Consider the following 26054-nt stretch of genomic DNA (forward strand, 5'->3'; position numbering starts at 1 on the left):
CTCCTGCCCGTATTTAGTGACTCCTGTCTGTCTCTGCCCCTGCGTCTCTTAACTCTGTCCCCAGAGCAGACAGATCCTCCCTTTCTCAGAAGGAGCAGCTCCCCCAGTCCTCTGCAGAGGGACCCCCATTCCTCTCCCTTTAGCTCTCATGCGATCGTCAGGCTAGCCGTTACTCCTGTAGCATCAGTGCATAGGTGAAGACTTGCCTCATCCATCCCAACAGCCTCCCCGACCCCAGACCTGAGGCCCCCAGGGAGCCCTGGATTCAGGCTTCCCCTTTACACGTAGCATGTTGAGCCACAGTTAGCTCCCTCGCCCCTGGCTGAACCAGGAGCTTTGGTGAGGATGAGGACTGGGTCTTTTCTATGTTTCCAGCTCCACTTTGTCCCTATTTCTTTAACAAGCGTTTGAACAGATCCTGGATGAAACTGAGCTGGCGATACTGGAGACGAGACTGAGTGATCCCTAACTGTGGACCGGATTGTCAATTTGGGCCTGCCCACCAAGAGGAAAGCCAGAAAAGTGCCTACACGGGCAGAAGGGAATTCACCTGTCATAGGTGGGGTATGGGTGTAGTATGGCAGGCAACACCATACTGTATGTCTCTTTCCAAAGGGGAGAAGCCCCGGGGCCCCTGGGTGGCTCAGTTGGTTGGGCATCCGACTTCAGCTCAGGTCATGATCTCTCAGTTCATGAGTTCGAGCCTCGTGTCAGGATCTGTGCTGATGGCTCAGAGGCTGCTTCAGATTGTGTGTCTCCTTCTGTCTCTGTCCCTCCCTGCTCTCTCTCTCTCTCTCAGAAATAAAAATTAAAAATACAAACAAAGGGGAGAAGCCCCTGTGACCCTTCCCTGGGCCTGCTTGGCGAGGCTGACCCTATCTTACTCCTTGTCATTCAGTCAACACCTTTTACCAAGCATCGACTATATACCAGGTCCTATGCTCAAAGCTAATGGGGAAACGGAGGCACAGATCAAGCAAGCTTGTCCACGGTCCCCCAGACAGTTGGTGGAAGAGCTGGAAGACAAATAGAGCTCAATCCACAGCCCTCACTCTTCACCTCGATGCCAGATGTTTGAACTGGAGGGAAGAACTCATAGGTGTTCCCCGGGGTTTTGTCCAGCCTGGAATCTACTGGAATCTGACCTCCCAGCAGGTAGAGTCGGCCAGCTTTTGGAGCAGCCCAGGGAAGTGTCAGAGACGTTCCTAAGTCTCTAGTGGGGTCACCCGTCCAGTTGTCTCCTTCTCTCGACTGATTTTTTGCTGGTGATGCTTGTGGGGACAAGTGAGCCCACCTGCACACCTCAGGATGAAGTGTGGCAGTGACTGGCTGTGATGTTTGAACGTGGTGTTTCCACTCACCAGCGCAACCCGGATTTAGGTTCCTGAGAATTGCTAATGAGCCACCCCCTTGGATCTTTATCCTTCCTCCTGTGTCCTTCCTGCCACCTGTAGTCTAAATTTAGTGACGAGCAGGGGACAGCACTTTCCACCCCCGGGCTCAGGCCACTGAGCTGCTAATGAGCATGGGGCCACCGTGGGGGTGGTGAGTTGGTGTGGGAGCCCCACCATAGTCTTCCTGCTGGGGTCTCCTGCACTGTGGGCTTTCTTAAGTTTCTTTTTTTCCTTAGCTTATAGAAGTAATACGTAATTTAGAAAATACAGAAAAATATGAAAAAGAAAATAAATAACATTTCTATTTCCATCACTAAGCGGTTTCCTTGTTAATATTTTGTCCAGTCTTGTTTCTTGACGTTTGAGTCATTTTTTTATTCTGATAAGCATACAAGTTTTTCAGTATTTTTCAATTCTTTTTTTTTTTTTTTTTTTTGGTCTACAGAGTTGAAATCCTACGATGCCATCGGTTTCGTGCCTCATTTCTTCACCTTCCATTCTGCAAAATAAGCAGTCTTCGGGTTTTTGCTTCAAACTTTGAAAGACCATTTGCTAACACAGGGTTTTATGGTTTCAGTGAACTATGGCTTACTTTACTATTCCCCTATTCGGAGGTTGCTTCTGATTTTTTGCAATTGTGAATTATACAACTTGATGATGAACATCGCTATGCCTGAATCTTTAATGACATTTAGAATTACTTCCTTAAGATCAATTTCTAGAAGTGGGATTATAAGATAAAAAGCTACGAATATTTTTAAGCCTTGTGATCTTTCATGCCAAAATACTTTCCAAGAGAGCTGGATCATCTTACATGATCTCCCAGCAGTGTGGAGGGGTGAAGAGGCAGCACTTCGAAGTGAGCAAACCAAGTTCAAAGAAAGAAATCAGATTCACTGGCAAATTTTAGCCTAAAGGGAAAGGTCGGGAAGGGAAAGAATGAAGTGTCACCTCTTGCAGAGAAACAACTTTTACAAAACGACTATAGGAAGGAGAACCAATAGGGACTTTTCCCAGATTAACTTGGGAAGCCACCATCTGCTTTCCCTCTGCTCATCTCCCTGGGCGACTCCCTTGCCCATCTCTCCTAGAACGGAGGGCTGAGTAGTGGCAGCAGCCAGCTTCCCTGGAGACAGGTGGCTGTGCCCTGCCCACCATAACCTCTATCTAAAAGGCTGAAACATGCCCGAAAGGAAGAGATCTTAAAGATTCTCCGGTCTTTCACTGTATTTCTCCGATTCACTGTACTTCAGCACAATCCTTGTTTACATGATTCCTTGTACACGTATGCTTTCCTCCTAAGTTTTGGGGGTGGCTGATGTTGCACAGTTGTCTACAGTGCTTAGAAGGTGCACTTTAAAAAATTCTAATAATGTAAGTTTCAGGGTTTTCTGACTGGTATTCATTACGAGGGTGAATGGTTTCTCAGGTCTTTGCTAATTTTCTGGATGCTCTTAAAGTAAGTTAACTAATGGGAGGTGTGGATCTACCTGTGTTCCAGTTCATCTGTGCACCTTCTGCTCTTGAAGAATAATGCCCTATCGCGGGGAGAATTAATGCATGTAAGTATGAGTCTTGTGGCCTTTCCCTTTCCACATACATTGGGACATTGATATCTAAGACTTAACCTTAGATATGATCTTGCTGTTATTAACTTAATCATCATTGGGGCCCCTGGGTGGCTCCGTTGGTTAAGCATCGAACTTCGGTTCAGGTCATGATCTCGCAGTCTGTTCTGTGAGTTTGAGCCCTGTGACGGGTTCTGTGCTGACAGCTCAGAGCCTGGAGGCTGCTTCAGATTCTGTGTCTCCTTCTCTCTCTGCCACCCCTCCCTCATGCTCTGTCTTTCTCAAAAATAAATAAACATTAAAAAATTAAAAAAAAAACACCCTTAATCATTATTCAAGGCTAGATTCAAATCCCATCTCTTTTAGGGAAAAAAAAAATCTTTTGACACCCCCTCTCCCTGCCCCCAACCACCATGCTAAAGAATTCAGGTTGTCTTCTAAATTTTGGCTGTCTATGCCAGTGGTTTAAACAATCCTATTTGGGTATGATAATCTCTCCTTTTTAATTTCAAAAAATGTTTACACACTCACATGACAATAAGTGTTCTTTGAGCACCTATTTTAAAAATTCATGAAGACCAAAGGACAGACAGCATGAAATTGTTTTTAAGTGGCTATGCATTTGGCAGTCACAATATATATTTATAAAATAAGTATATGTACCTTCTGAGTTGTGTCTGAGTCATCTTACAGATATAAGGATTTGTGATGCTTAATATAACCCATAGATTACAAGGGAACCAAGGTCCACAGTTTGGGAACTGTTGGCCTATTTCATTTATATACAAGGAATCACACACCAAGGGACACAGGAACTTCCCCTTACATGCTTTTGTACATCCACAATGCTAGTAGACCCATCAATTAAAGATCATCAACTGAGCACTAACCACACGCAGGACACTGAACTTGACCCTGGGAGATACAAAGTATAAGATCCACTTCTTAGTCTTGAGATCTGACAGTATAGTTATAAAGACATGGCAAATGTCTCCACGAATGCATTAATGAATTAGTGAATTAAGGCTCTGAGAGCAAGTGACTCTTTAATGGCTGAACTCCACAGGTTATAGGATTAATCATGCAGTGAGTTTCAGTGCGAACTGAAAGATGATTAGGACCTGGCTGCCTCCTTCAGCCCTGGAAGGTGCTCAGAGAAGAACTGAATGAATTAATGCATACAAAAAGTACTGTGGGTTATTTCTTCCTAGACAGGTACAAAGTGAAACTCTCATTTTTCAAAAGAATAACTCTTCCTCGGAAACACACAGGAGTCAATTTCTTGCAAGGAGCAGTGGATGAAGAGGAGAGGCATTTTCCTATTTCCTTCCAGGAACCCCTGAATCCTATAATCTCTTAGAATGTTAGTGCTGGGATCCGGAAATCATGTAGGTCAACCTTCCATGGGTGAGACTATTAAGGCTCCAATGGAAAAGTGACTTGCCCAGGTTCATAAAACCAATTCCTAGCATAGCTGGGACTTGACCTCTAGGAGCTGGACTTCAAAGCTAGTGTTCTTTCCACTTTATCTTCCTACCTTGAAAATCCCTTTCCTTTCACTGAACTTATCAGAACTACTTGTCTAAAACAAGTCTGCCTGAGGCTAACCCACCCGCCTTCTTATTCTAATCACAATGCTAGACTGGCCTTTCTTCTCTTGCTATCTAAACACGCCCTAATTAGAAATCAGAAGCAACTCCTGGGCCCAGGCCAATGCTTCAAAGAGTCTGTGTATTGGCACCCACAATGCCAAAACCCATCCTTGGAAAAGACAGACTGTTAATTACAGAACCCAAACCATTGCTTTGTGGATTGTGGGGATTTCGTGAGCACGGGTGGGAGATGGGGGAAGTTCTGGAGGGGCTTTCTTCACCGTCATTAGTTTTCACCCACAACAGAGAGCTGTCTTCCCTAGGATACCACAAAGCAATTAGGTTGGGACCTGGCCAGGGAAGCTCCCACCATCTGGTGAATATTTAGGCGTCCTGGGTGATCTGGAAAGTCAGTGGGTGGGCACTGAGATACACAGATAGGCCTTCTGGCCAAGGATGTTTGAGGCTCGGGAATCTGGAGGGGCAAATGCCCTCGAGAAATCACCCCAAATTCCCTGAACATCTGTGGACTGAAGTCAAGCTATTGGTCAAGTTTCCCTAACAAAGCATTGCTCTGGGAGCCTTAATCCATTAATCCATTCACTCAACGCCCATCTATTGTGCCAGGTTAGTATGGTGAAGTCACGACTTACATTGACCATCATGTGACCTCCACCTCTGATGCTGCTGCTCCCTAGCTGTGTGACTTGGGCGAGGCGTTTATTTTTCTGGTCCACCTCCTTGTACTTCTGGCTCAATCTCATCACCTATAAAGTGAAGGGGTTGTACAAAATGATTCCCTTTCCTTCTACCTGTGTGATTTGGGATCCAGTTAGGAGACAGAAACCACACAGTACTTGGAACAGGGGAAGTTCAATACACGGAATCATTCACTAATAACAGAGAACTAGTTACTGGGGGGTGAAGTGAACTCTGCAGAGTATTAGAATAGCACCTAGAGGGCGCGGCCTCAGGCTTGCCCTCGGGCTGAGACAGAGTATCCAAGGAAGGAACAAGTTGGAGAGTCCCTATCCCCAAGGCTGATGTGAGGACCAGGTAGCTGTAATCCAGTGAATGGCACAGAAATTCTTTGAGGTGTTACCGGGCTGGGCAGGCAGGCAAGGAGTCATGACACTGAGGCACTAGAGAAATTTGTTGAGAAACTGCCCTTGGGAGTGCTGTGGGTCTTGCTGGGAAGCCCACTAAGGAGCTTGTGGAAGCCCACAGAAGCTGCCATTGAGGGTTGCACGGAAACTTGCTTGAGGTGCGTGTGCCCCATCCCCTGGCCCCCTGCCGCAGGTAAGGCACACGAGAAAGAAGAAAGCATGTCAGAACCAGGAAGAGAAGTCCCTTTCTACCGCTCTCCTGCGGTGTCCTTCCAGAACCCTCTACTGACAAAGCGTAACATCATGCCATCATCGGGTAAAGAGAAATATTTTCAGGCTCCCACCCCAGTACCACATGTTGGGCAATGAAGGGTAGATTTGCAGATGAGATGTGACAAATCGATGACTGGCACATTATCATTCTATAATATATGATTCTTTGATTCAGTCCTGTTTTTTAACGTTCAAATGTATGAAAGAAGTAAATCATTTGTATGGTACCTAGCCTAGACATGGTCTTAGCCTACTCTATGATCTCCTCACCTCTATTCCTCAATAATTAATGAATTGCTTCAGAAACAACACAACACAACACAACACAACACAACACAACACAACACAACACAACACAAAACAGTCCTGGGGAGGAAGACCTTTGACTTTAAAACTCTGAGCATGCCATAATTATGCTTATATATGATTATAAATATGTTTTAATTACAATTATGTAAGTAGTGATAAGTTATTAGTAACAACTATGCCAAGGATGTAGGTACATCTGAGCTTCCAGGGGAATGAATAAAAGTTGTCAAGGCCTTCGCTAGCCTTCCAAATGACAACAAATAACTCAGAGAAGTAAGATCAAGAATGGAGGGAATCTCAAAGCAAATGCTAGGAAGAACCAGGTGAATGAGAAAATGTGATAGAAGGTTGTAGGAAGGAGAAACATCCACAGGCTGAAATGGTCAAGGAAAGATGTGTGTTGGAATCCCAATTTGAGAAGAACGTTGAACAATGGGCAAATATTGAGGGAATAGGCCAAGATGTGGCCACAAGTCCCGTGACCCCAAATTTGCTAGCCTAATGTCCGAACTCAGCCCGTTGCCAACACATGTGTAATGCACACAGACTGATGATAGGGAGATCAGCACACAGGACCTCTGAGTCACTGGATCCTGGACAGCCTCATTTGGAGGAAACGTCATTATACAGACCTTCCGCCATCATTTAGGCAAACCCGTGGTTCTCATATCAATGGGTTGACCATTTGCTAGTGTGGAGGATTCACTGTTGTAATCATCACTCTTGCTCTGCACGTTAACTGAAACTTTGAAATACCAAAAAAGAAGAACAAATAAATGTCCCGAATAATTGCGATCAATGGTGCAAACACAGCCTTGCTGTGTCGGGTGCGTCGGGTTTATTTGCTCTCTCATGAGTGAAAATTGGGCAGAGGTGTGGCTCAGAAGTGTTCTGAGTGTTTCGACAAGCTGTGCCCTGTGTGGGGATGACAGAAGGCAAGTGGCTATTGACCTTGGTCAATATTGCTTGTATTTAATATTTACTGATATTTGGCCTCTGTGACCCGAGAGTTTGCTGACTTTCCTCCTACCTCTCTTGGTTGGCCTCTGTTTCTCCACGCATCCTCTAAAAGCTGTACTTCCTGGCCCTTCCTATCCATTCCTGTGGCTCAGATTACCATTTATATCTGCTGACAACATCTGTCTGAGTTTTTATCTTCAGCTCCAGGCCGGAATAGGCAATTCTAGCTCAACGTGTCCTGAGCTGAACGAACTTTCTTACCCCACAAAGCTGCTTCCACTCCTGCTTGCCCTCTTAGCATAAGACAACATTCTTTCACCCAGGGGTGCAAGGTAAAAACCAGGAAGTCATTCTTATGGTTTCATTCTCACCGCCGCCCCCCACCTCAAACATTCGTATCAGTCCTCAAAGGCTACTGAGATCCTCTAAAATCTTTCAATCCGCCTCCTAGTTTCTACCCCACTCCCACCCATGTGCCAGAACCTCTAACCTGGACTCCCACAACTCAACTAGTTTTTAACCCGGCAGCTATTTTACTCATGAAAAAAAACTGTATTGAAAAGAATCATATCCAACCTAGGTTGAGGTTGTGTCCCTCCGAGTTGGTTTTACTTTGCTTTAGTTTGCTTCTGCCAGGAGTGTAAAGTAGATTAAAAATATTTTTTTAAAAATATTTTTTTAATGTTTGTTTTTGAGAGAGAGACACAGAGGGCAAGCAGGGGAGGCGCAGAGAGAGAGGGAGACGCAGAATCCGCAGCAGGCTGCAGGCTCCGAGCTGGCAGCACAGAGCCCGACGCAGGTGCCAACCCAAGAACCGTGAGATCATGACCCGAGCCGAAGTCAGACGCCCAACCGACTGAACCACGCAGGCACCCTTACAAACAATTTTAATGCCAGTTTCTTGGCTTCAAGGTGCCTGGTCATGCAATTAATATAGTTTCAAAACCCCAGATGGTGTGGGGCCAACCACGAAGTTAAAGATCCTTTTTGGAGACTACCTGTTTCCCACTTGACGCCTTTCCCCATGCATCTCTTTGCCAGCAGGTGGAGATTTTCCAGTGCATGCTTCCACAGAAGACCTAGGAATAGAATTCGGTGATTCATCACTTCCGTATAACACCCAGTGCTCATCCCAACAAGTGCCCTCCCTCCTTAACGCCCATCGCCCATTTAGCCCATCCCCCCCATGCAACGCCTAGCTTTACGATGGTTTTCTAGTTGCGGCTCCCAGACTTTCATTTTTTTCCCCAACGATATTTGCTAGGCAGCGTGCTACTTACTAGTCATCACAGGACAGAAAAGGTGAGCAGAATTGGAAAATCTTTAATTTTGTAAAATAAAGTAGAACCTCGTCTTTCGATTGCATTTTAGAGTAATTCCCTGGTCGTGCTTTATCTCAGTACCAAGCATTGTAAAGATTCTGCCGTATAAACGTGTTGTTTTTATAAAAGTGGTCACCTGGATGTTATCCTGACTCACGTAAATTGCAATATGCAGGGATACACTGAACTCACACAAGACGCAGGGGTCCTTCCATCAACCCCTTCTTTACTTGGAAGTGTCTGCTATTCCCTCTGCTATGCCCCCAGGACTCATAGGGCAGGACATGGGATGCTGACAGATAGAACATGGGGGAAATCACCAGTATCGGTAACACAGTAAACATTAAGAAGGCCTATTGCCTTTAAAAAAAAATAAATTAAACAGAATTTTAATATTTTCTTCTCTTTCCTCAAAGGATTATCTTGTGCATTCTGAGGGGGTCTCTGTAGACCGTGGTTTTCTAGGAGGATGTTCTAAGTTGAACTGCATCCCTCCCCACTGTAGGATGCAGTAGATCCTACTCCTGAACCAGGGGGTTCACATGCTTGTGAACGTGACCGTGTTTGGAAATAAGGTCACTGCAAATATAGTTAGTTTAATTAAGATGCGGTCAAGCTGGAGCAGGTGGGCCCTTTATCTGATGTGACTGGTCTCCTGACAAGAGGAGGAGACGCTCAGAAAAAAAGACAAGGTAGAGGCCCACAGGGAGATAGCCGTGTGATAAGGAAAGCAGAGATCGGAGTGACGTAGCCATGAGCCAAGGACTGCCAACAAACACCAGAAGCTGGAAGAGACAAGGAAGGAGTCCCCCTTACAGGTTTCAGAAGGAGCATGGCTCTGCGGACCCCTTGCTTTTGAACTTCTAGCCTCCAGAACCGTGAGACCGTACGTCTCGGTTGTGTTCAGCCACAAAGCTTGTGGTACTTGTTACAGCAATCCTGGGAAACTAATACGAACGTGGATCCAGAGAATGACTGAAGGAAGTTCAGAGACGTGGCAGGAATACCAGTCGGGTGAGGGGAACCCGGAAACCTGGGTAGGTGACAGCCCAGGCAGGAGGGTGTGCTCCATGGTTTCCGATGCATCCCGGGAAGCAGGAGGATGTGAGCAGAGGAATGTGCTCGCTCGCCGAGGGGTGGGGGTGCGGAGAGGACCCGCATCTGCTCCAAGGGGTGGAGACACTTAGGGGGCAGAGGAAGATGCACCTGGTTGAGTGGGTGGCAATGGGTTGTGAAGAGCCCTCAGTGCCCATTCTTCCGGCTCCCTTGGCCTTCCCTCTCCTTGCATCCAGGTTTCTTTGGGTGCCTTCTGGTTGTTGCAGCCTTCTCTATGTTAACATTCTTTAAGATCTGCCTGCGACCCACATCTGGGCTTCCGGCTGTACCCTGTCCCACCCCCCCCCCCCCACTCCGGTTCTTTCTGTGTCCTTTCCACACAGGACGGGTCACATTCTCTCTGCCTCCGATGCCTGAAATCCTACCACATTCGAGTTACCACCTTAGCGCCCTATTTATAAAGGTGTCCTAAGTTCTTGCATTTCTGTTTAATAATGGCATCCTAAGCAGCTGTCGGAAAGATTGACCTCATCAAATGAAAAAGCAAGGTGTAGAAAAGTCTGTCTTGGGACACTTCCATGTTATGTAGAGAAGTTGTCTATGCCGAGCTAGACCACGCATAGCCTGTTAGATCAGACGTAAGAGAGGACAAGGAAGGTAAAAACCTGTTCCTGGAGAAGGAGCCCTATTTCTCTTGAAAGGTTCAGACATTATCTGCTAAACTCAGAGAGGAGATTTCCCCTCTAGCAGCTGACGGGAAAGAATAGGTTTGCTCACTTATTCATTCATTCGACAAATATTAATTAAGCACCTATTTCTTGACCTGTGTTAAGTGTTGGGAATACAGTAAAGAACGAAGGTGTAATATATCCGCTCTTGGAGGGAGTGCAGTCTTTTGAGGAATTTAGGCCTTTGATGCAGTGTGATAAATGTCAAAAGGAAAACTGTAGAAGCTTTGTATTCCAAATGCCTGCTTATCTATGTGTCAGTCACTTGGTATGATAGGCAGAGTAATGACCTCCAGGGATGGCCCTGTCTTAATCCTCAGAAGCCTGTGAATATGCTATCTTACGAAGCAAAAGGGTCTTTGCAGACGTGATTCAATTCAGAACCTCGAGATGGAGATGTTACCCTGGATAATTGGGGGGTGGAGAAATGTAATTATATGCCTCCTTAAAATCAGAGACTGTCTCCCAGTTGATTTCAGAGTGAGAGGGAGATGTGGCTTTGAAGATGGAGGAAGGGGCCACCAACCATGGAATAAGGCTGGAAAAAACAGAAATGAACACTCCATGGACACCTTGATTTTAGCCCAGTGAGACCTGTGTCTGGCCTCTAATTTACAGAACTGTGACTTTTTTTTAAATGTATTTATTTATTTTGGGAGAGAGAGACAGACAGAAAGAGACAGAGAGCATGTGATTGGGGTAGAGAGATAGAGATAGAGAGAGGGAGAGAGAGAGAGAACCCCAAGCAGGCCCCGTACTGACAGTGCGGAGCCTGATGAGGGACTCAAACCCACGAACCGTGGGTTGAGAACCCATGACCTGAGCTGAGATCAAGAGTTGGACACTTAATCAACTGAGGTGCCCCAGAGCTGCGTTGTTTTAAGCCACTAAATTTGTGGTCATAAATTTGTGGTCGGCAACAGTAAACTGGATACATTGGATTAGGCTAAGGCATATAAAGTTGAATAAGACAAAGTCCCTATCTTCAAGAAACTCACAAAATTGTTTCTTGAACAAGAAACATGTGGAGAGAAACATGTGAACAGCATAATAAAAGGGCCAAGTTTGGAGTGTGTGCATGGAGCTGTGTACATCAAAATTTATTTGGAAACTTCCTGTTAGTCTCTCCAGTTTTCAGATTATCCACTGGTAATTTTCAGTCTCTAATGGTGCAGCTGGTTAACGACATTGACACGGCTGATCATGCCCTCCTTCTAGACACACTTCCTTCTTTTGGTTTGCAGGACCCCACACTCTTTTGGTTTTTCTTTCACCGGATGTCACTTTTCCATATCTATCTCCTTTGTTCCTTATCTTCTCCCAACCCGTTCATATTGGAATGTCCTAGAGTGTCCTTGGCCCTCTTTTCTGTAGCTGTATTTCTTCCTTTGGTGACCTCATATAGTCTCATGCCAACTACATGCTGACCACAGCCAAGTTTATCTCTCCATCCCAGACCTCTGTCCTGGGCTCCGGATTTATACATCCAGCCTCCCACTTGCCATCTCCACTTGGATATGTAATGGACATCTCATAGGGAACATGTCTAACACCGAACCCCTGGTCTGCCCTATCCCACCATGCCTCTGACAACCTACTCTGTCCACAGCCTTCCCCATCTCAGTAGACAACTTCCAAGTGCTCAGATTCATAACTGACTGCGTTTCATATCAGTCTATCAGGAATTTTAATTGGCTCAACCTTCAAATATATCCAGAATCTGACCACTTCTCTACTGCTACTACCCTGGTCTGCTCACCATTGCCTCTTGCCTGGATTACTGCAAAACCATGATATGGTTTCCCATGTCCCTCCCAGAAAAGCCTTAAGCCCTCACATTATCCTACCAGGCACTACAGGATCTGGATCCCCGCCCCACCTTCCGTCCCTCAGGCTATCTCTATCTGTTGCCCTTTTTTTCCATTCTGTTTCAGCTACCCTAGTGCTTTTCACATCTGGATCTTTGTTCTTTAGGAAGAACGATCAGTCTCAGGGAGTCTGAACTATGCCTGGCACTTAAGAAGCACCCAGTAAATATTCAATGAGTGAACAAATGAATGTTCTTAATCACTAGCTCTCCTGTTGCTTGATTCTCTTTGTTTTGTTTTGTTTTTAATTTCTTTTTTTAACGTTTATTTATTTTTGAGACAGAGAGAGACAGAACATGAACGGGGGAGGGTCAGAGAGAGAGGGAGACACAGAATGTGAAACAGGCTCCGGGCTCTGAGCAGTCAGCACAGAGCCCGACGCGGGGCTTGAACTCACGGACCACGAGATCGTGACCTGAGCCGAAGTCGGACGCTTAACCGACTGAGCCACCCAGGCGCCCCTGATTCTCCTTGTTTTTAATGATGCTGTTTACACCACTAGTTGCTTGAGATATTTATCTAGAATCTCAGTTTTGGACAGCATTGACTGGGCTCTTGAATGTTTTGATTTTTTATTTAGAATGCAGTGCTTTTATGATGTCAGGAACATTAATATTAAAAACAAAGAGCAAACAATTGAAAAAACAACCCTTAGGGAACATGTCTGAAAGCTTGAGTCTACCTCAGAGTCATTTTTCAACCTGGCACTCTCCACCAAACTTGTTCCGACTTGACTCAGAGATGAAACTGCAAATACATAATTCTGAAAGTTCACACGACAATCACCCATGACTTTATAAATGCACCGCTTTTGTGAGTATTCATATTCTTTAAAAAAAATTTTTTTTAACGTTTATTCATTTTTGAGAGACAGAGAGAGACAGCATGAATGGGGAAGGGGCAGAGAGAGAGGGAGACACAGAATCGGAAGCAGGCTCTGAGCTGTCAGCACAGAGCCCGATGCGGGGCGTGAGCCCATGAACTGTGAGATCGTGACCTGAGCAGAAGTTGGAAGCTCAACCGATTGAGCCACCCAGGTGCCCCATGAGTATTCATATTCTTAAACCTGAAACCAGAAGGTCAACGAATCCTTTGTTTAAAATGGCATTAAGCTAAATCTGTGTCTGAATTGTTTTCATTCAGAAAACTCAGTCACTTACATTATCCAATAAATCAACACTGACTTCCTGGGCACTTGCTGGAAGAAGCCATGACTCCTGCTTGAGGACGTAGACCCGGAGTTACCCAGGAAATGACTACTCTGAACCTCTAGATGTGATTACATCTTCTTCACTTCATCTTTTCCATATTTTGGGAAAAAGAGGAAGTACCAGCAAAATGCAAAGACTAAAGCAAGCTGGTCTGTTATACTTTTCCTAACCCTAGTATCAAAAATACATTAGACTCAGCATAATTCGGGGCTGGAGTTCTCTTTTTATTTCATTGACTTGGCTCCTGGGGTGGGGGGGCTATAATCTCGGACAGCTGACAGTCTGAGATCTTGCTAGACCTGCCGGAGGGAACATGAGTTCTGGTGGTTCCAGAAGGATTCATTCTAACTGCCTCCCGTGGTGTGCTGGGGTGACCTCACAAGAGCCGACTGGTAAATTTCAAAGGATTTTTGTTTTTTGAGCCGGCTGACGTCACACTGCTGTCTCTCCATGGTGAGAGTTGGAAGTTGACAGTTACTACAAACCTCCCCCCACCCCCACCAGCTGACCACCACCAAAAAAGTCAGCTATCAGACATTTTACCAGTACAGCAGGGGTTGAATTTCTTTTTCAACAGACCCAGTTTTGTCAACACGGGTTTCTAAATTCCCATTTTCCAGTTTTGGTCTTTTTCTCTGAAGTATTTTAATTTTCTATAGCAAATCACTTACAGGTCATTTTATTTAAGTTTTGACTTTATCGTTTGTTGTGTGTTTTTTGTCTTGTTGTTTTTGTTTTTTCTCTATGAGCAAATTCTTTACAACTGGGAATCCCTGATTAGGCTTTGGTTTTCCGTTTGTTTACACAACTCCATTTATAACTACATGGCATGATTAATAATTGCTGACTCTCTGTCCCGCCCCTTCTCTAATATTGATGTAATTTAGCCTATGTCAGCTTCCGCATCATCATTCTTAAAACTGGAATAATGGTACATACTGCTCATTTACTTGCGGGGAGTATTAAAAAAACAACACGTAAAGGACTCGGCACGGTGCTGGGCACATGGCAATATCTCACAAACTTTTACTTATTGTGTAGTAATAGTGGCAGGTATTGAGCTGTAAGGAGCGCACACACAAAAGGGTGAGATGGAATGCTTTGGTGAACAAATACTTTGACCCATCCCTTTATAGCTTAGGAACACGAATAAACCAATGTTTGCCGCCTGGTAGTTGAGATATTGGGTGTCCCTATCTAAGCGGATTGTTTTGCAGGTAGAAAGAGATCAGTGGAGACATTATCTTCATACACTCAGAATAACAAGGCGGATTTAGTAGATCAGTCAGATCAGGTTGATATTTCAGAGTTGTAAGACTGAGAAATGTTGGCTACTTCGTACCTTCTTGTTCTCCTGAAACATCCAAACGCCCTGTGTCCTCATTGCCCATCTTCCTTTTAACTGATGGTCTGATTCGCAGGAAAACAGAAGCAATGATGACAGTAAAGACCTTCTTCTTTTCCTTCCACAAATATAGCGACCTTTGTGCGTCTATACCTGTATTTTTTGTCTTCACTCGTGTTATTGCAGATGGCATGTCCAAGCTCCTATCTAAAGGATCACAACCCCCCCCCCTTTTTTTTTTTTACCTTCTCAAGAGCTTAACTCCCATCTGTGTTCCCCTTCTTCAGTCCTTCTTCAGTCTTTCTCCTTGACTGGTTCATTCTCCCAGCCTACAAAAAAGTTTTAGTAGTTCTTAAAAAAACAAAGCCTTCTGTGGTTCCCTTGCCACTTTCCAGCTACTATCCCCTTCTCTGCTCTCCTTCACACCGCACTGGTCATAGCCTCTACCTCATTACCTTCCATTCTCTCTCGAACCCAGTTTACTCAGGCTTCTCTTTCCCGCCGGGAGCTGTTTTGTCATTAGCGGCATCCATAATGCCAAACCCAATGGTCACTCAACTGTCTTCATGCTCGTCCATCTCTCTGCAGTATTCTGCAGTATTCTGCCTTTGAAAAACCACCCTCCCTTGATTGTGGAGCACCACACTCTGGTTTTTTGCCTGCCCTCTGGCCATCCCTGTCTGTCTCCTATGCGGGACCTTCTCCTCTGCTCGCTCTCTAAAATTTGCAGTGCCCATGTCTTGGCCCTTGGCCTTTTTCTCCCATGATAGATCTCATCTGGTCCCATGGCCTTAAGCTCTATGCATTTGCCCAGGATTCCCAAGGCTGTGTCTCTAGCCCCCTCCCCAAGGAGTTTCACTCTAGCTATTTAAGCCGCCTACTTAATATCTCCTCCCTTGGCTCCCCAGTGGGCAGCTCCGACCAGCATGACCAAAATAGAACCCCTGGCTTTCCCTTCAAAACATAGTTCCCAATGTCATCCCCACTCAGTAAGTGGTATCTCCAACCACCTCGTTGCCTCAGGTTTCCCTCTCCAGATCCAGTCTACTAGGAAGTCACTTCTATTTCTAGACTGTATCCCAATCCTGTTCATGCCCTCCTGCTTTCCCTCCTAGTCACTTATGATCAATTCTTTCCCTAGAAGCAGGAAGATTTTTTTCAGGATATAAATAAGACCCCATCATCCCCTGCTTAATTAGCTTCCTATCAGGAAATCTTCATTAGCTTTCCATTAGAAAACCATCCCAAATCCTCACTTTGGCCTACAATCCCTACTTGTGTTGGCCCCAGGCTGCCTCTCCAAACTCATCTGGCTCATATTTTTCGCCCATTATGCTTCAGCCACACTGGCCTTCCATATGCTCCTGCAACATTGCCAAGCTGGACCGCCCCTTTGTACTTTGGCATTTGCTCTTTCCCCTGCCTGGAGCGTTCTGCTTTCACATCTAAATGGGGCAGCCTCCTTTCTGTCATTCAGACCTTAGTTCAGTCACTTCTCCCCAAAGCACTTCCCTGAGCACCGAATCTACGGGAGCTTATTCTCCAGCATGTTACTTTTTGCATTTTCCTCATATCTACCGTCTGCATTTATCTTGTCCACTCATCTGTTTTGTCTCCTTCCCACCAGCCTTGCTAGAATCCAGCTCATGAGAACCAGTGGACCCTTTGACTATTTTGGCCCCTGCTGTTTCCCTAGCGTTGCCTCACACATCACCTGTGACTAACCAACAACTGCTGTGTGAATGAATGAACGTTCTGGACGCCCAACAAAGGTATTTCTAAATACAATAGTTAGTATCGTTGAGGAGACCGGCTGCTATACTGTTCCCTGCCCCACATAGAAAGCCACACCCACACGAGAAATTTCTTTTGGAAGGCAGCATCAGGAAAACTTTACCTCCATTGAGAACTTGCTTCACCTTTTCCTTTTCCCTATTAAAGCTGTCACTGATTGTTCCCAGTTTTGTTTTGGCCTGGCTCTTAGGAAGCTGAAAACCACATTTCAGACTCAAGGACAGCAGTAATCTTTGTTCCAACAGCGAACACAAATTCTCCCTTCCTCAGGCTCATTTCCTACTTTTGTTATGGGAAGCATGGCAATGACATTTGTTGTAAGTCACTTCAACTCCTTTCTGGAGAGAAGTGTCGTTTAGACAAAAGCATGCAAACGTGTTGACATTCTGCCATAGGCTGGATAGTGTTGCCTTGCATAGTGTGCTCGTGAACGGGGGCTTTCTGGCTATATGTGTTCATGTCGGAGCGGGAGCAACCTTTATCGTTGTTGGGTGATTTGCTGTGATTCATATTTGGGAATTCCCCAAGGTTACTCAGTTAGGGTTTACTTGCTTCGTGGGAGCCCAACCCTCTGGGTGGTAAGGTTTTCAGGCTTATTGGCATTTGTTGACTTGATGAGTGTCACTTCAGAGTTATGAGCTAAGACGTTGGATCGTGAGAGTTTATTATTCTTTCAGAGCTCTGCGTCTCAGTAGTGGAAGAAACATGCCTTTTAGCTTAGCTTTAAAATGCTGTGCCTTGATCTTCCGGAGATCCACGGACCACGCCCCTTGAAGGTTCAAAGGAACTGTTCTTAATTGTTGTTTGGGTTAGGGACGGTTTTGAAGTTTACAGAGTATAATACATACATGCTTCTCCTTAGCATGGCAAAATTAAAACGTAACTCTTTTGAAGTCCAGGATGTATTGGTATTTTAATTTATTAGTTATTTTGAATATTTGCTTGTGGCAACAGCATTCATAAAATAGCCATAGGAAAAGCATACACTGATCAATTATTATTGAATATCTCTTGATGCTTGTACTAAACTGATACAGATGATGTAAAGAATATATATGTGGGTTATCTATGAGGGTGGAATAGTGGACAAACGTCTCTGAATAATGTATGCTTTTAAAAGAGCCCTAATGGCTTATAGGCAAAGTGGAATAAAGTTGCAGTATTTAAGAATCATATTTTAATTAAAAAATTTCTCTCAAATCAGCATTGTAATTAAATATCGCCAATTTGGTATAAATTATATTTTAATTTTTATGCTAATTTAAACATTGATGCAAGTCGTTTTGAAGAAGGGGCATGCAGGAAAAATTTTTAATCAACTATTCTTTTCCAAAAAGCAGAAGTCTGAGACTTTTGGTAACCAAATTCATCCATCCATCCATCCATCCATCCATCCATCTATAAATCCTGTATAATATTGTGCAAGGAACTCATTTTTAAAAGTTCTATTTATTTATTTAAGAGAGAGAGAGAGCCAGCAGGAACAGGGGAGGGGCAGAAAGAGAGGGAGAGAGAGAATCCCAAGCAGGCTCTTTGCTGTCAGCCCAGAGCCTGACTAGGGGCTCAATCTCGGCAACTGTGAGATCATGACCTCAGCCTAAACCAAGAGTCAGATGCTAAACTGCCTGGGCCACCCAGGTGCCCTAGGAACTCATTTTTAAGATTAAATTTTTAAAAATACATGTTTTATCTACACTTATATCGATATAATTTTTATATAAAAATCAGGACTTACATAAAGATATATGAAATTGTAAAGATATTTTATGAAAATTCCAAATAGTACATTAAAAATATATAAAATAGGGGCACCTGGGTGGCTCAGTCGGTTAAGCCTCCGACTTCAGCTCAGGTCATGATCTCACGGTTTGTGGGTTCGAGCCCCACATCAGGCTCTGTGCTGACCGCTTGCTCAGAGCCTGGAGCCTGCTTCGGATTCTGTGTCTCCTTCTCTCTCTGCACCTCCCCCGCTCAGGCTTTGTCTCAAAAATAAATAAATGTTCCTCAAAATGTTCCTCAAAAATAAATAAATGTAAAAAAAAACTAAAAAAAAAATGTATATAAAATAATACACAATCATATGTAATATGAAATATAATATATGTGTTTACACATATAATATATATGTGTCATATATATGTCATATAATATATATGAAATATAATAAGCTGTGTTTACATACAACTTTGTTAGAACATCTACCTATCCAGTATGGTGCCTATAGCCTTTCTTTTGGGATAATTAAATCACTATAGTCCTTTTTTTTTTTTTTTTTTTTTTTTGAGAGAGAGAGAGAGAGAGCGCGTGAGAGGGCACATAGGACACAAGTGGGGGAGGGGCAGAGGGAGAGATAGACTCTTAAGCAGGCTCCCCACAACCCTGGGATCATGACCTAAGCCGAAATCAAGGGTTCAATGCTCAACCAACTAACCACCCAGGTGCCTCAGGTCAATAGTAATTTTAATTTAAGTAATTGTAAGATCATTGTTAAACGTGCATCATAAAGCTTGGGCCACTTACCAAGTGCATTTGAATATGAGATTTACCTTGAGTTATTTTATCTGCAATGTTTTTTCATTAGCAAAGATTGGCATGGAGTGTACCAGTCACATAATTTATCAGTAATTTAGTTATTCAATCCAGAGTATTTACTGATACCTTGCCAGAATTTAAAAATTCCCCTGAAGATCCGGAAGGCAAAAATTATAAGGAGAAAAAGTAAAAATTTCATTTAAATTCTATGGAGATAGTCTTTATCGGCCATATTTTCAACTCAAAAGCAAGAAGCTTTCTTTATCTACTTATTCAGGAGTGCTGGAATCTTGGGAGTCTTTGGCTCACTGTTTGTGCATATCCTGGTATCCTAGCCAAGATAAGAAAACCCCAAGGTCCAGGAAAGTTTACTGTGGAGTCAGACAGTTACTGATCCCTGAACCAAATGCTTTATGTTTATCTGGGCTCCAGGAAAAGGAAGACTGTTTTTAAAAGAGGCAATCAAGAGCTTCTGCCTTTGAACCATGTGTACCTAGGGCCATTGATCTCATTAAAGCGAAGCCATTGGTGTTTCTAGAGCTTTGTATAATCAAGACTTGATAACAGAAGTTACTTTTCACCAAATGAAACGTGTTGTTCTCTTTCTTTCTTTCTTTCTTTCTTTCCTTCTTTCTCTTTCAACATTAAACCTGGATTCAAAGAAATAACTGAGTATCTCAACTGCTTTTTTTAGGTGTAAGCTCAATTATGCCAAAGAAGTTGCTGACCATGCCCCTCCCTGCTCTTTTGCTCCCTTTTTCAATATTGAAACCCATGGCACATTTGGTGTGTTGTAGGTGAAAGGCAGTCTGTAAATGCCACGGAGGACAGAGAGATAGACGGAAAGCAGGCCTCTTTGGGAGATAGCTAGCAGACTTAACGATCGCTATAGCAGAGTGATAATTTCTCCATGGGAGAAATTAGAGAAGGTTCTGTAAGAGGGAACTGACATCCCTACAAGTTTTTGAGCTGAGTAACTAAGAAAACTCACACAAGTGCCTATGGTTCTAGGGAGCAGAAGCCACCCTTTCTTCCCACTTTTCTTCTTCTTACTCTAGATTTTCCAGAATGGGGTCATCGGAGAGCTTACTAGAGATGCAGATCGTTTTTAAATTAGTGCCAAAGATGACCTATTATTTATTTTTTAAAAGCTCTCTCATGCAACGTGTTTTAGTTTTGAATGTGGCAAGAGAAAAGGGTGTGAGAACTGGGGCTCACATTCCTGGGGCTGCTGTAGGAGTCGTGGCTGGGGGTGCCCTTCTTCATGACCCCATGGCCACACGTGGCTCTGGCAGCTATGCCCTGGCATCTGAGCCGGGAGACCATGGTTCCCTCCAAGGAATTTTGACGGGGCTTTGTTGGCTGAGTTCCCTGGGCTACCCGGAGTGGCAGGAAGCTCTAAAAGTGAGGAGGGAAGTCATTGGACACGAAGTTCATAACCGGAGTTTGTCTGGAAGATTTTCCTGTTTCAAAAGGGATCTTTTTATGTGTACACTTCTGATTTTGTGTGTCAGTTCTTTATGGTCCTAAGGAATGGTCTTCATCGGCTTGTTGCCACTGTCATCAGATTGTTATCAGCAGGCATCTCCCAACTGTGCTCTCTGTACCTGCTCTGGCTGGTCCCCTCGGCATCCTCTTCCTCCCTGGTGTTCCTTGTCCCCTGTGGGCACTCACTGAAGCTCTGTCCACTCTTGGATACCATCCCTTCATCCACATTTGTCTCCTGCTTTTTCCCTTCCCTGAACACCACCCACATCCACGATCCTACTCTGCAGTTCAGTGAGTAGTCATTTGCCAGTTGAGCTGTACATGTTAGCTTTGTTCCCCGGGCCTAGAACACAAGTTCCTTGACAACAGGGTCAAGCGATAGGGGTGGTAAGGAGACTAACTTTGCCCGTTGGTATTATTTGAGAGCCTTTACATTAAAATGCTTTTCTAAACATCATTTCCCTTCCTGGCTTCATAAGTTGTAACACATAAGCAAAACAAAAGCTTTCATACAGATTCGGTATGGTAACAAATAAAAATCCATCCACGTTTGATAAGTGCCTTTTGCTCTGAAGGGAAGATAAAAATAAACCATAGTGATGATAGTGAACAAAACCAAACCTGTCTGGCCGAGTGCTAATAATAGTGACTTTACTTCATGTAGGGGGCTTCCAGATCAATATAAAAAGCCTCACTCCATATTCAAACCACTGCTATTTACTTAGCTGTTCTCAAACGGGAATAAGCAGACATCAGCTATCAAGTTTCTAGCCTGGAAAAATCCATAAAGGCCACTGGACACAGACACCGTGGGGACATCATACAGACAGTTCATAAAAATAACTTGCCCAACATTTTTGGAAACTGATGCAGGCTGGACTCGTGGCTGTGTCTGTTTCCTTTGCTTTATCCAGTAACAACAGAAAAGAAGCCAGTTACCAGGGCTATGAGAACTTGGATGCTACAGGAGATAGCCACTACTCCCACTCATAACCAGCGGGTTGCCAATCCTGTCCATGAATACTTGGAACAAACAACCGTTATGCACTGTAAAAGAATGCATCAATCCATTCAGAGAGATTTATTGAGCACTTACCACTACGTGCTAAGTATCAAAAGGGATTCAAACATATATCAGTTATCCCCTAGTTTAAAGGAATTTGGAGTCTAGTAGCGAAATGCTTGTTCAGAACATATCTGTTAGTATCATAGGAGACCCAATTTAACCCGTTGGAGGATGGAGAGATCACTTTCAGTGGAGTGATCAGAGAAGGCTCTATGATAGAGGAGGGCACTTAGAACAGATGTATGATTTAAAAAACCTTTTTATTAAAGTATAGCACACACACTTAAAAGCGTACATCTCGTAAAGACTACAGGCTAACTGAATTTTCACAAATGGAACACACTAGTTACACAACCAGCGCTCTGGTTAGGTAACCAGATGGAATACTACAGTACTCCAGAAGCCACCTTGTGCCTTTTTCCAATCATTCCTGGAGGGAGTAGGATTTTGTTAGCTGAATGTAGATAGAAAGTCACTGGAGGAGGGAATAGCCTCATAAAGACGAGGAAATGGAAAGGCATGACCCATGTTTGCGGAATGAACTGAAGAGTAATTTGCTTGGAGCGTCAGATGGAGAACAGGGTTGAGCTCATGTTGTAGAGCTTTAAATGCCAAGTAAAGGAGTTAGATTTCATTCATTAGCTGCTGAAGGTTTTTGAGCAAGGGAGGAATATTTTGTTAAGACTTTTGAGGATGGCTGGTAATTAACTAGTGATGGGAAAGGTGAGACTGGAGGTTGGATGACTGGTTGGGAAACTTCTATAATATCCCGATATGGGATAATTTTGGCTTTGTAGTGGCAGGTGAAGACAGAGACACAACTGTCCACAGGCACCCTTATTAAGAGCCACCAAAAATTGAATGGTTGTGGATCTGAGGAAAGAGGAAGAGTCAAGAAAAGACAGAGACACAACTGTCCACAGGCACTATTAAGAGCCACCAAAAATTGAATGGTTGTGGATCTGAGGAAAGAGGAAGAGCCAAAGAAATTTCCTTTCATAGAACTAATTAAGGCAAAATTCACTGTTAATTACTTTTTTGTTAAGGGCTAACGCAATCTTTGAATGCTGCCTCTCCAAGAGAGCTCTAAAAAAATTTTTTTTTAAACAATATTTAAGTAAAACCTTGAGTTACTTCTAAGGAAATTCTAAAGGAAGCCACTGACCTTTCAGACAAAGAGAATCCATTGTTAGTCAGAAACATGGACTGTTTGTCTTTTCAAATGGGTGCCTGCTAGAATAAATATTTTGCTGGGAAAAATGGACCTTAATGATGATTGAAGATGTCATATTAAAAGCAAATTACTGGGTGTTGCTCACCTGCCTGTTTCTTCATCTTTCCTTTAAAACATTTTTTTCCTTTAAAAAAATGTTTATTTATTTGAGAGAGAGAGAGAGCAAGCGAGCAGGGGAGGGGCAAAGAGAGAGGGAGACACAGAACCCAAAGCAGGCTCCAGGCTTTGAGTGGTCAGCACAGAGCCTCATATGGGGGGCTTCAACTCATGAACCGTGAGATCATGACCTGAGCCGAAGTCAGATGCTTAACCGACTGAGCCACCCAGGCGCCCCTCTTCGTCCTTCCTTTAAATGATTCTCATTAATCCGAATTTCTGGACAGGATGAATTAATTCATTAGCTTTAGTGTATTTTTGCAGAAAATGAAAAATATTTTGAAGAAAAGGCCATGATATGTTTTCCTTTGGCAACTTCTTGTATCGCTTTGGCTATGTGGGTCATTTTTTTTTTTTTTTTTTAAATAAGTTAAAGTATCAAATCAGGCTTTGCTTCTTCCATCAGATCTTCCTTGAACTTAGACTGTAGAGCTGGGCTATCTATGTTGTCTCCTAGCAGCTGAGGCAAACTCTACATACTTTAGTGAGATTACCTGTTTTACTGTCTTACTCACTAGATTGTAAACTTCCTGGATGCAAAGCAACATATCATGTTTATTATTTTCCCTCTGGTAACTAGCTGTGTATAGTACTCCTTAAACATACGTGTGGGTTGAATGAATAAATGAATGGATTGGATTCAGAGAACTGTGATGTCTTAACAAAATCTGTGCAGACTGATCTAATAGATATTAAATACTTTTTGTTGGGGGGGGGAGGAGGAAGGAGGACAATTACAGCTGAGAACCAAGAAATATATTACTATCCATATTAATTTATAAGTTTTTACCTGAAATAGTATTACTGAAAGCCTGGATTCTCATTGGAGGATCCAAGCTTTTTTCGTTTTCTTTTTTGGAGGAGTACAAACTAATTCAGTAGGCTAAGTAGGGAATACTAGAGCAGAGAGGGAAGATGAAGTGAGAAAGCAAAAAGTGTAGCAAAATGTGACTATATGGAACGCACTAGACCTTGTTTCCTCTTTTTTCCTTGGCACAGCACAAAGGGTTAGAGGTATACTTATTTCCCTTTCTCAAAAATTTCGTCTCTCCTTTTTTCACCACTGTCTTTACCACTGTATTTTATTGATGCTCTCCCACTCTCTCTCCCCCGCCATTCCATCTTTCTCTCTAAAGCAGCAGGTTCTTCCCTCAACAAATAATCACTGACCATCTAACATTTACTGTAACGTCTTTCAAAGTCTGTTCTTAACTGTATGTTTTTCTGTAGCGCCCGCACCTTATTCCTTAGAGGCTGTGGTATGTTTCCGGAGTTTAGATGCGTGTGGTTGTTTCCAGGCACTGGGATTTGTGTAGTAAAACACCGGCCGACGGCAGGGAAGTTGAAAGCTGTGTGTTCTTCCTGGGATCAGACGAAAGAAAGGGAACTTAATTTGGGGAAAAGCACATGGGTAGGAGATGGGGGGCGGGGGGCGGATCCGGCCAATACGCGAGCTGGCTTAGGTTGGACCCTCTGCTCTCTTTAGACCTGAGACCACTAAAGTAGGCAGGCACCGGTGGCCTGGAGACTGGTTCCCACGTCCTTCCAAGTAGCCACCGCTCACCTCCGCCGGTCCCGCGGCTGAAGTTCTAAACTTTTCTTCCAGCAGGGAGAGGAAGGGTGTTAAGAAGTTTGAAAGGGAAGTCCCGCCCCCTTCCCGGATTCCGATTGGCCGGAGCCGGCCCCACCCCCGCCAGGGCCGCGGGAGGATTGGCTGCGGAAGGGGAGCCCCACCGCAGGCCCGGAGCCGGGGGCAGCCGGGGGGCCCCCCAGGTGGCAGGTGGGGCCGGGACCGCCGGCGCCGCCTCCGTCGCCTCGCCGAGCGCTCGCAGCCCGCACCCTTGAAGGTTCGCGCGCGGCTCGGGCGCGCCGCGCCGCCAGGAGCCGGACTGCGAAGACTTGGCCATGAAGAGTCTCAAGTCCCGCCTGAGGAGGCAGGAGGCGTCCGGACCCGCGTCGTCCGGCGCCGCCGTCGCCACCGCCAGCGCGGTGAGTCCCATGGCCCGTGCGTGTCCTGGGCTGCCAGGGCTGCCGGCGCTGCCCTCCCGCGAGCCGCGGGGTCCTTTGCTCGGAAGCGCGCGCCGCCCTCCTCAGCCTCCTCTCAGCTCGTCCCTCTCCGTCGTCCCTGGGACTCCTCCTCCCTTGGGCCGGGGTTCGGCGTCGGCGCGGAGACCCTGGAGACCCTCCCCGTCGCCGCCACGGCACAGCCCCCGCCGCTCACCCCCAGGTCCCCGAAACTCCTGGATGAAACCCCGGCGCTCCGGGATTCAATCGGCCCCACTCCTCCCTCCATCCCGGGTTTCTGGCTCCCCTCTTCCCTGGCGACCCCGGCCCCTCCCCTCGCCCGGGGCTGGCCCGGTTCCCCACGCGCGTCCTGTCGGGCCGGGCCCGCGGGGGGCCGGGACGGGGGGACTAGCGCCCCACGATCCGGGTGGGCAGGGCAGCGGCCCGGGTGCCGGCCCGTCGCACTCCGCACCCTCCTCGGGTCCGAGACTCCGAGGCCCAGGGGACGTCGGGTGCTGGCCGCCGTCGCTGTATCACTGGGGAAGCTGGATTTCTGAGTGAGGCGGACGGACTAGGGCGCAGATGCAGACAAAGCATCGTAGGGAGCGGTCCTGGAAGTGGTGGTGACGCTGGGAAGGTGGTGGTTCTGCGGGCCCGAGCTTCACCTGTGGGACAGACGTGCGGGGGGACAGGCGGGCGGCGCTCGGCAGCCCGGCCTCAGCGTGCACGCTCACGAATACTCAGGGCCTCTCTCTAGTTGGCAGCAGATCAGAAATCTTGAGAAACAGCCTGACTGCAGATGTTGGGATTTGGATAATTTGGCAAGTCAGAAGAATGGCGGTGTCATCAAAATTCTGCGTTATTAAATGAAAGGTTGCTTTAAAAAGTCGCGTACACGAGATGGGATGCCCCAACTGCCCAGTTTGCCCAGTTGGAGTTACTAAAAAGGGCCTTTATAATGTGGCACAAATTGTACTAAATGATTCTATGTGCTTTTTATGAGAATACTATTTGATCTGCTTCTGGTTAGGAGTTAATTCAGAATTGT

General features: G+C 45.1%; 2 protein-coding genes across 2 annotated transcripts in view; one reads left to right on the plus strand and one right to left on the minus strand.

Annotated features, from left to right (window-relative positions):
- LOC102955708 overlaps positions 1–24909 on the minus strand; it is a 30893-nt gene extending 5984 nt beyond the window's left edge. The window contains exons 1-5 of the mRNA XM_042989210.1: positions 24796–24909; positions 24567–24716; positions 24242–24364; positions 8201–8281; positions 5208–5321 (exon numbers count right to left, since the gene is read on the minus strand). Coding sequence (XP_042845144.1) covers positions 5208–5321; positions 8201–8281; positions 24242–24364; positions 24567–24716; positions 24796–24909 — 582 coding nt within the window. The remainder of the gene's footprint in view (positions 1–5207; positions 5322–8200; positions 8282–24241; positions 24365–24566; positions 24717–24795) is intronic.
- UACA (uveal autoantigen with coiled-coil domains and ankyrin repeats) overlaps positions 24791–26054 on the plus strand; it is a 94391-nt gene continuing 93127 nt past the window's right edge. The window contains exon 1 of the mRNA XM_042988494.1: positions 24791–24991. Within this exon, the coding sequence (XP_042844428.1) occupies positions 24908–24991 (84 nt within the window). The 5' untranslated portion in view covers positions 24791–24907. The remainder of the gene's footprint in view (positions 24992–26054) is intronic.

The sequence above is a fragment of the Panthera tigris genome, chromosome B3 (assembly GCF_018350195.1).
Source record: "Panthera tigris isolate Pti1 chromosome B3, P.tigris_Pti1_mat1.1, whole genome shotgun sequence".
In the NCBI taxonomy this organism is placed as follows: domain Eukaryota; kingdom Metazoa; phylum Chordata; class Mammalia; order Carnivora; family Felidae; genus Panthera; species Panthera tigris.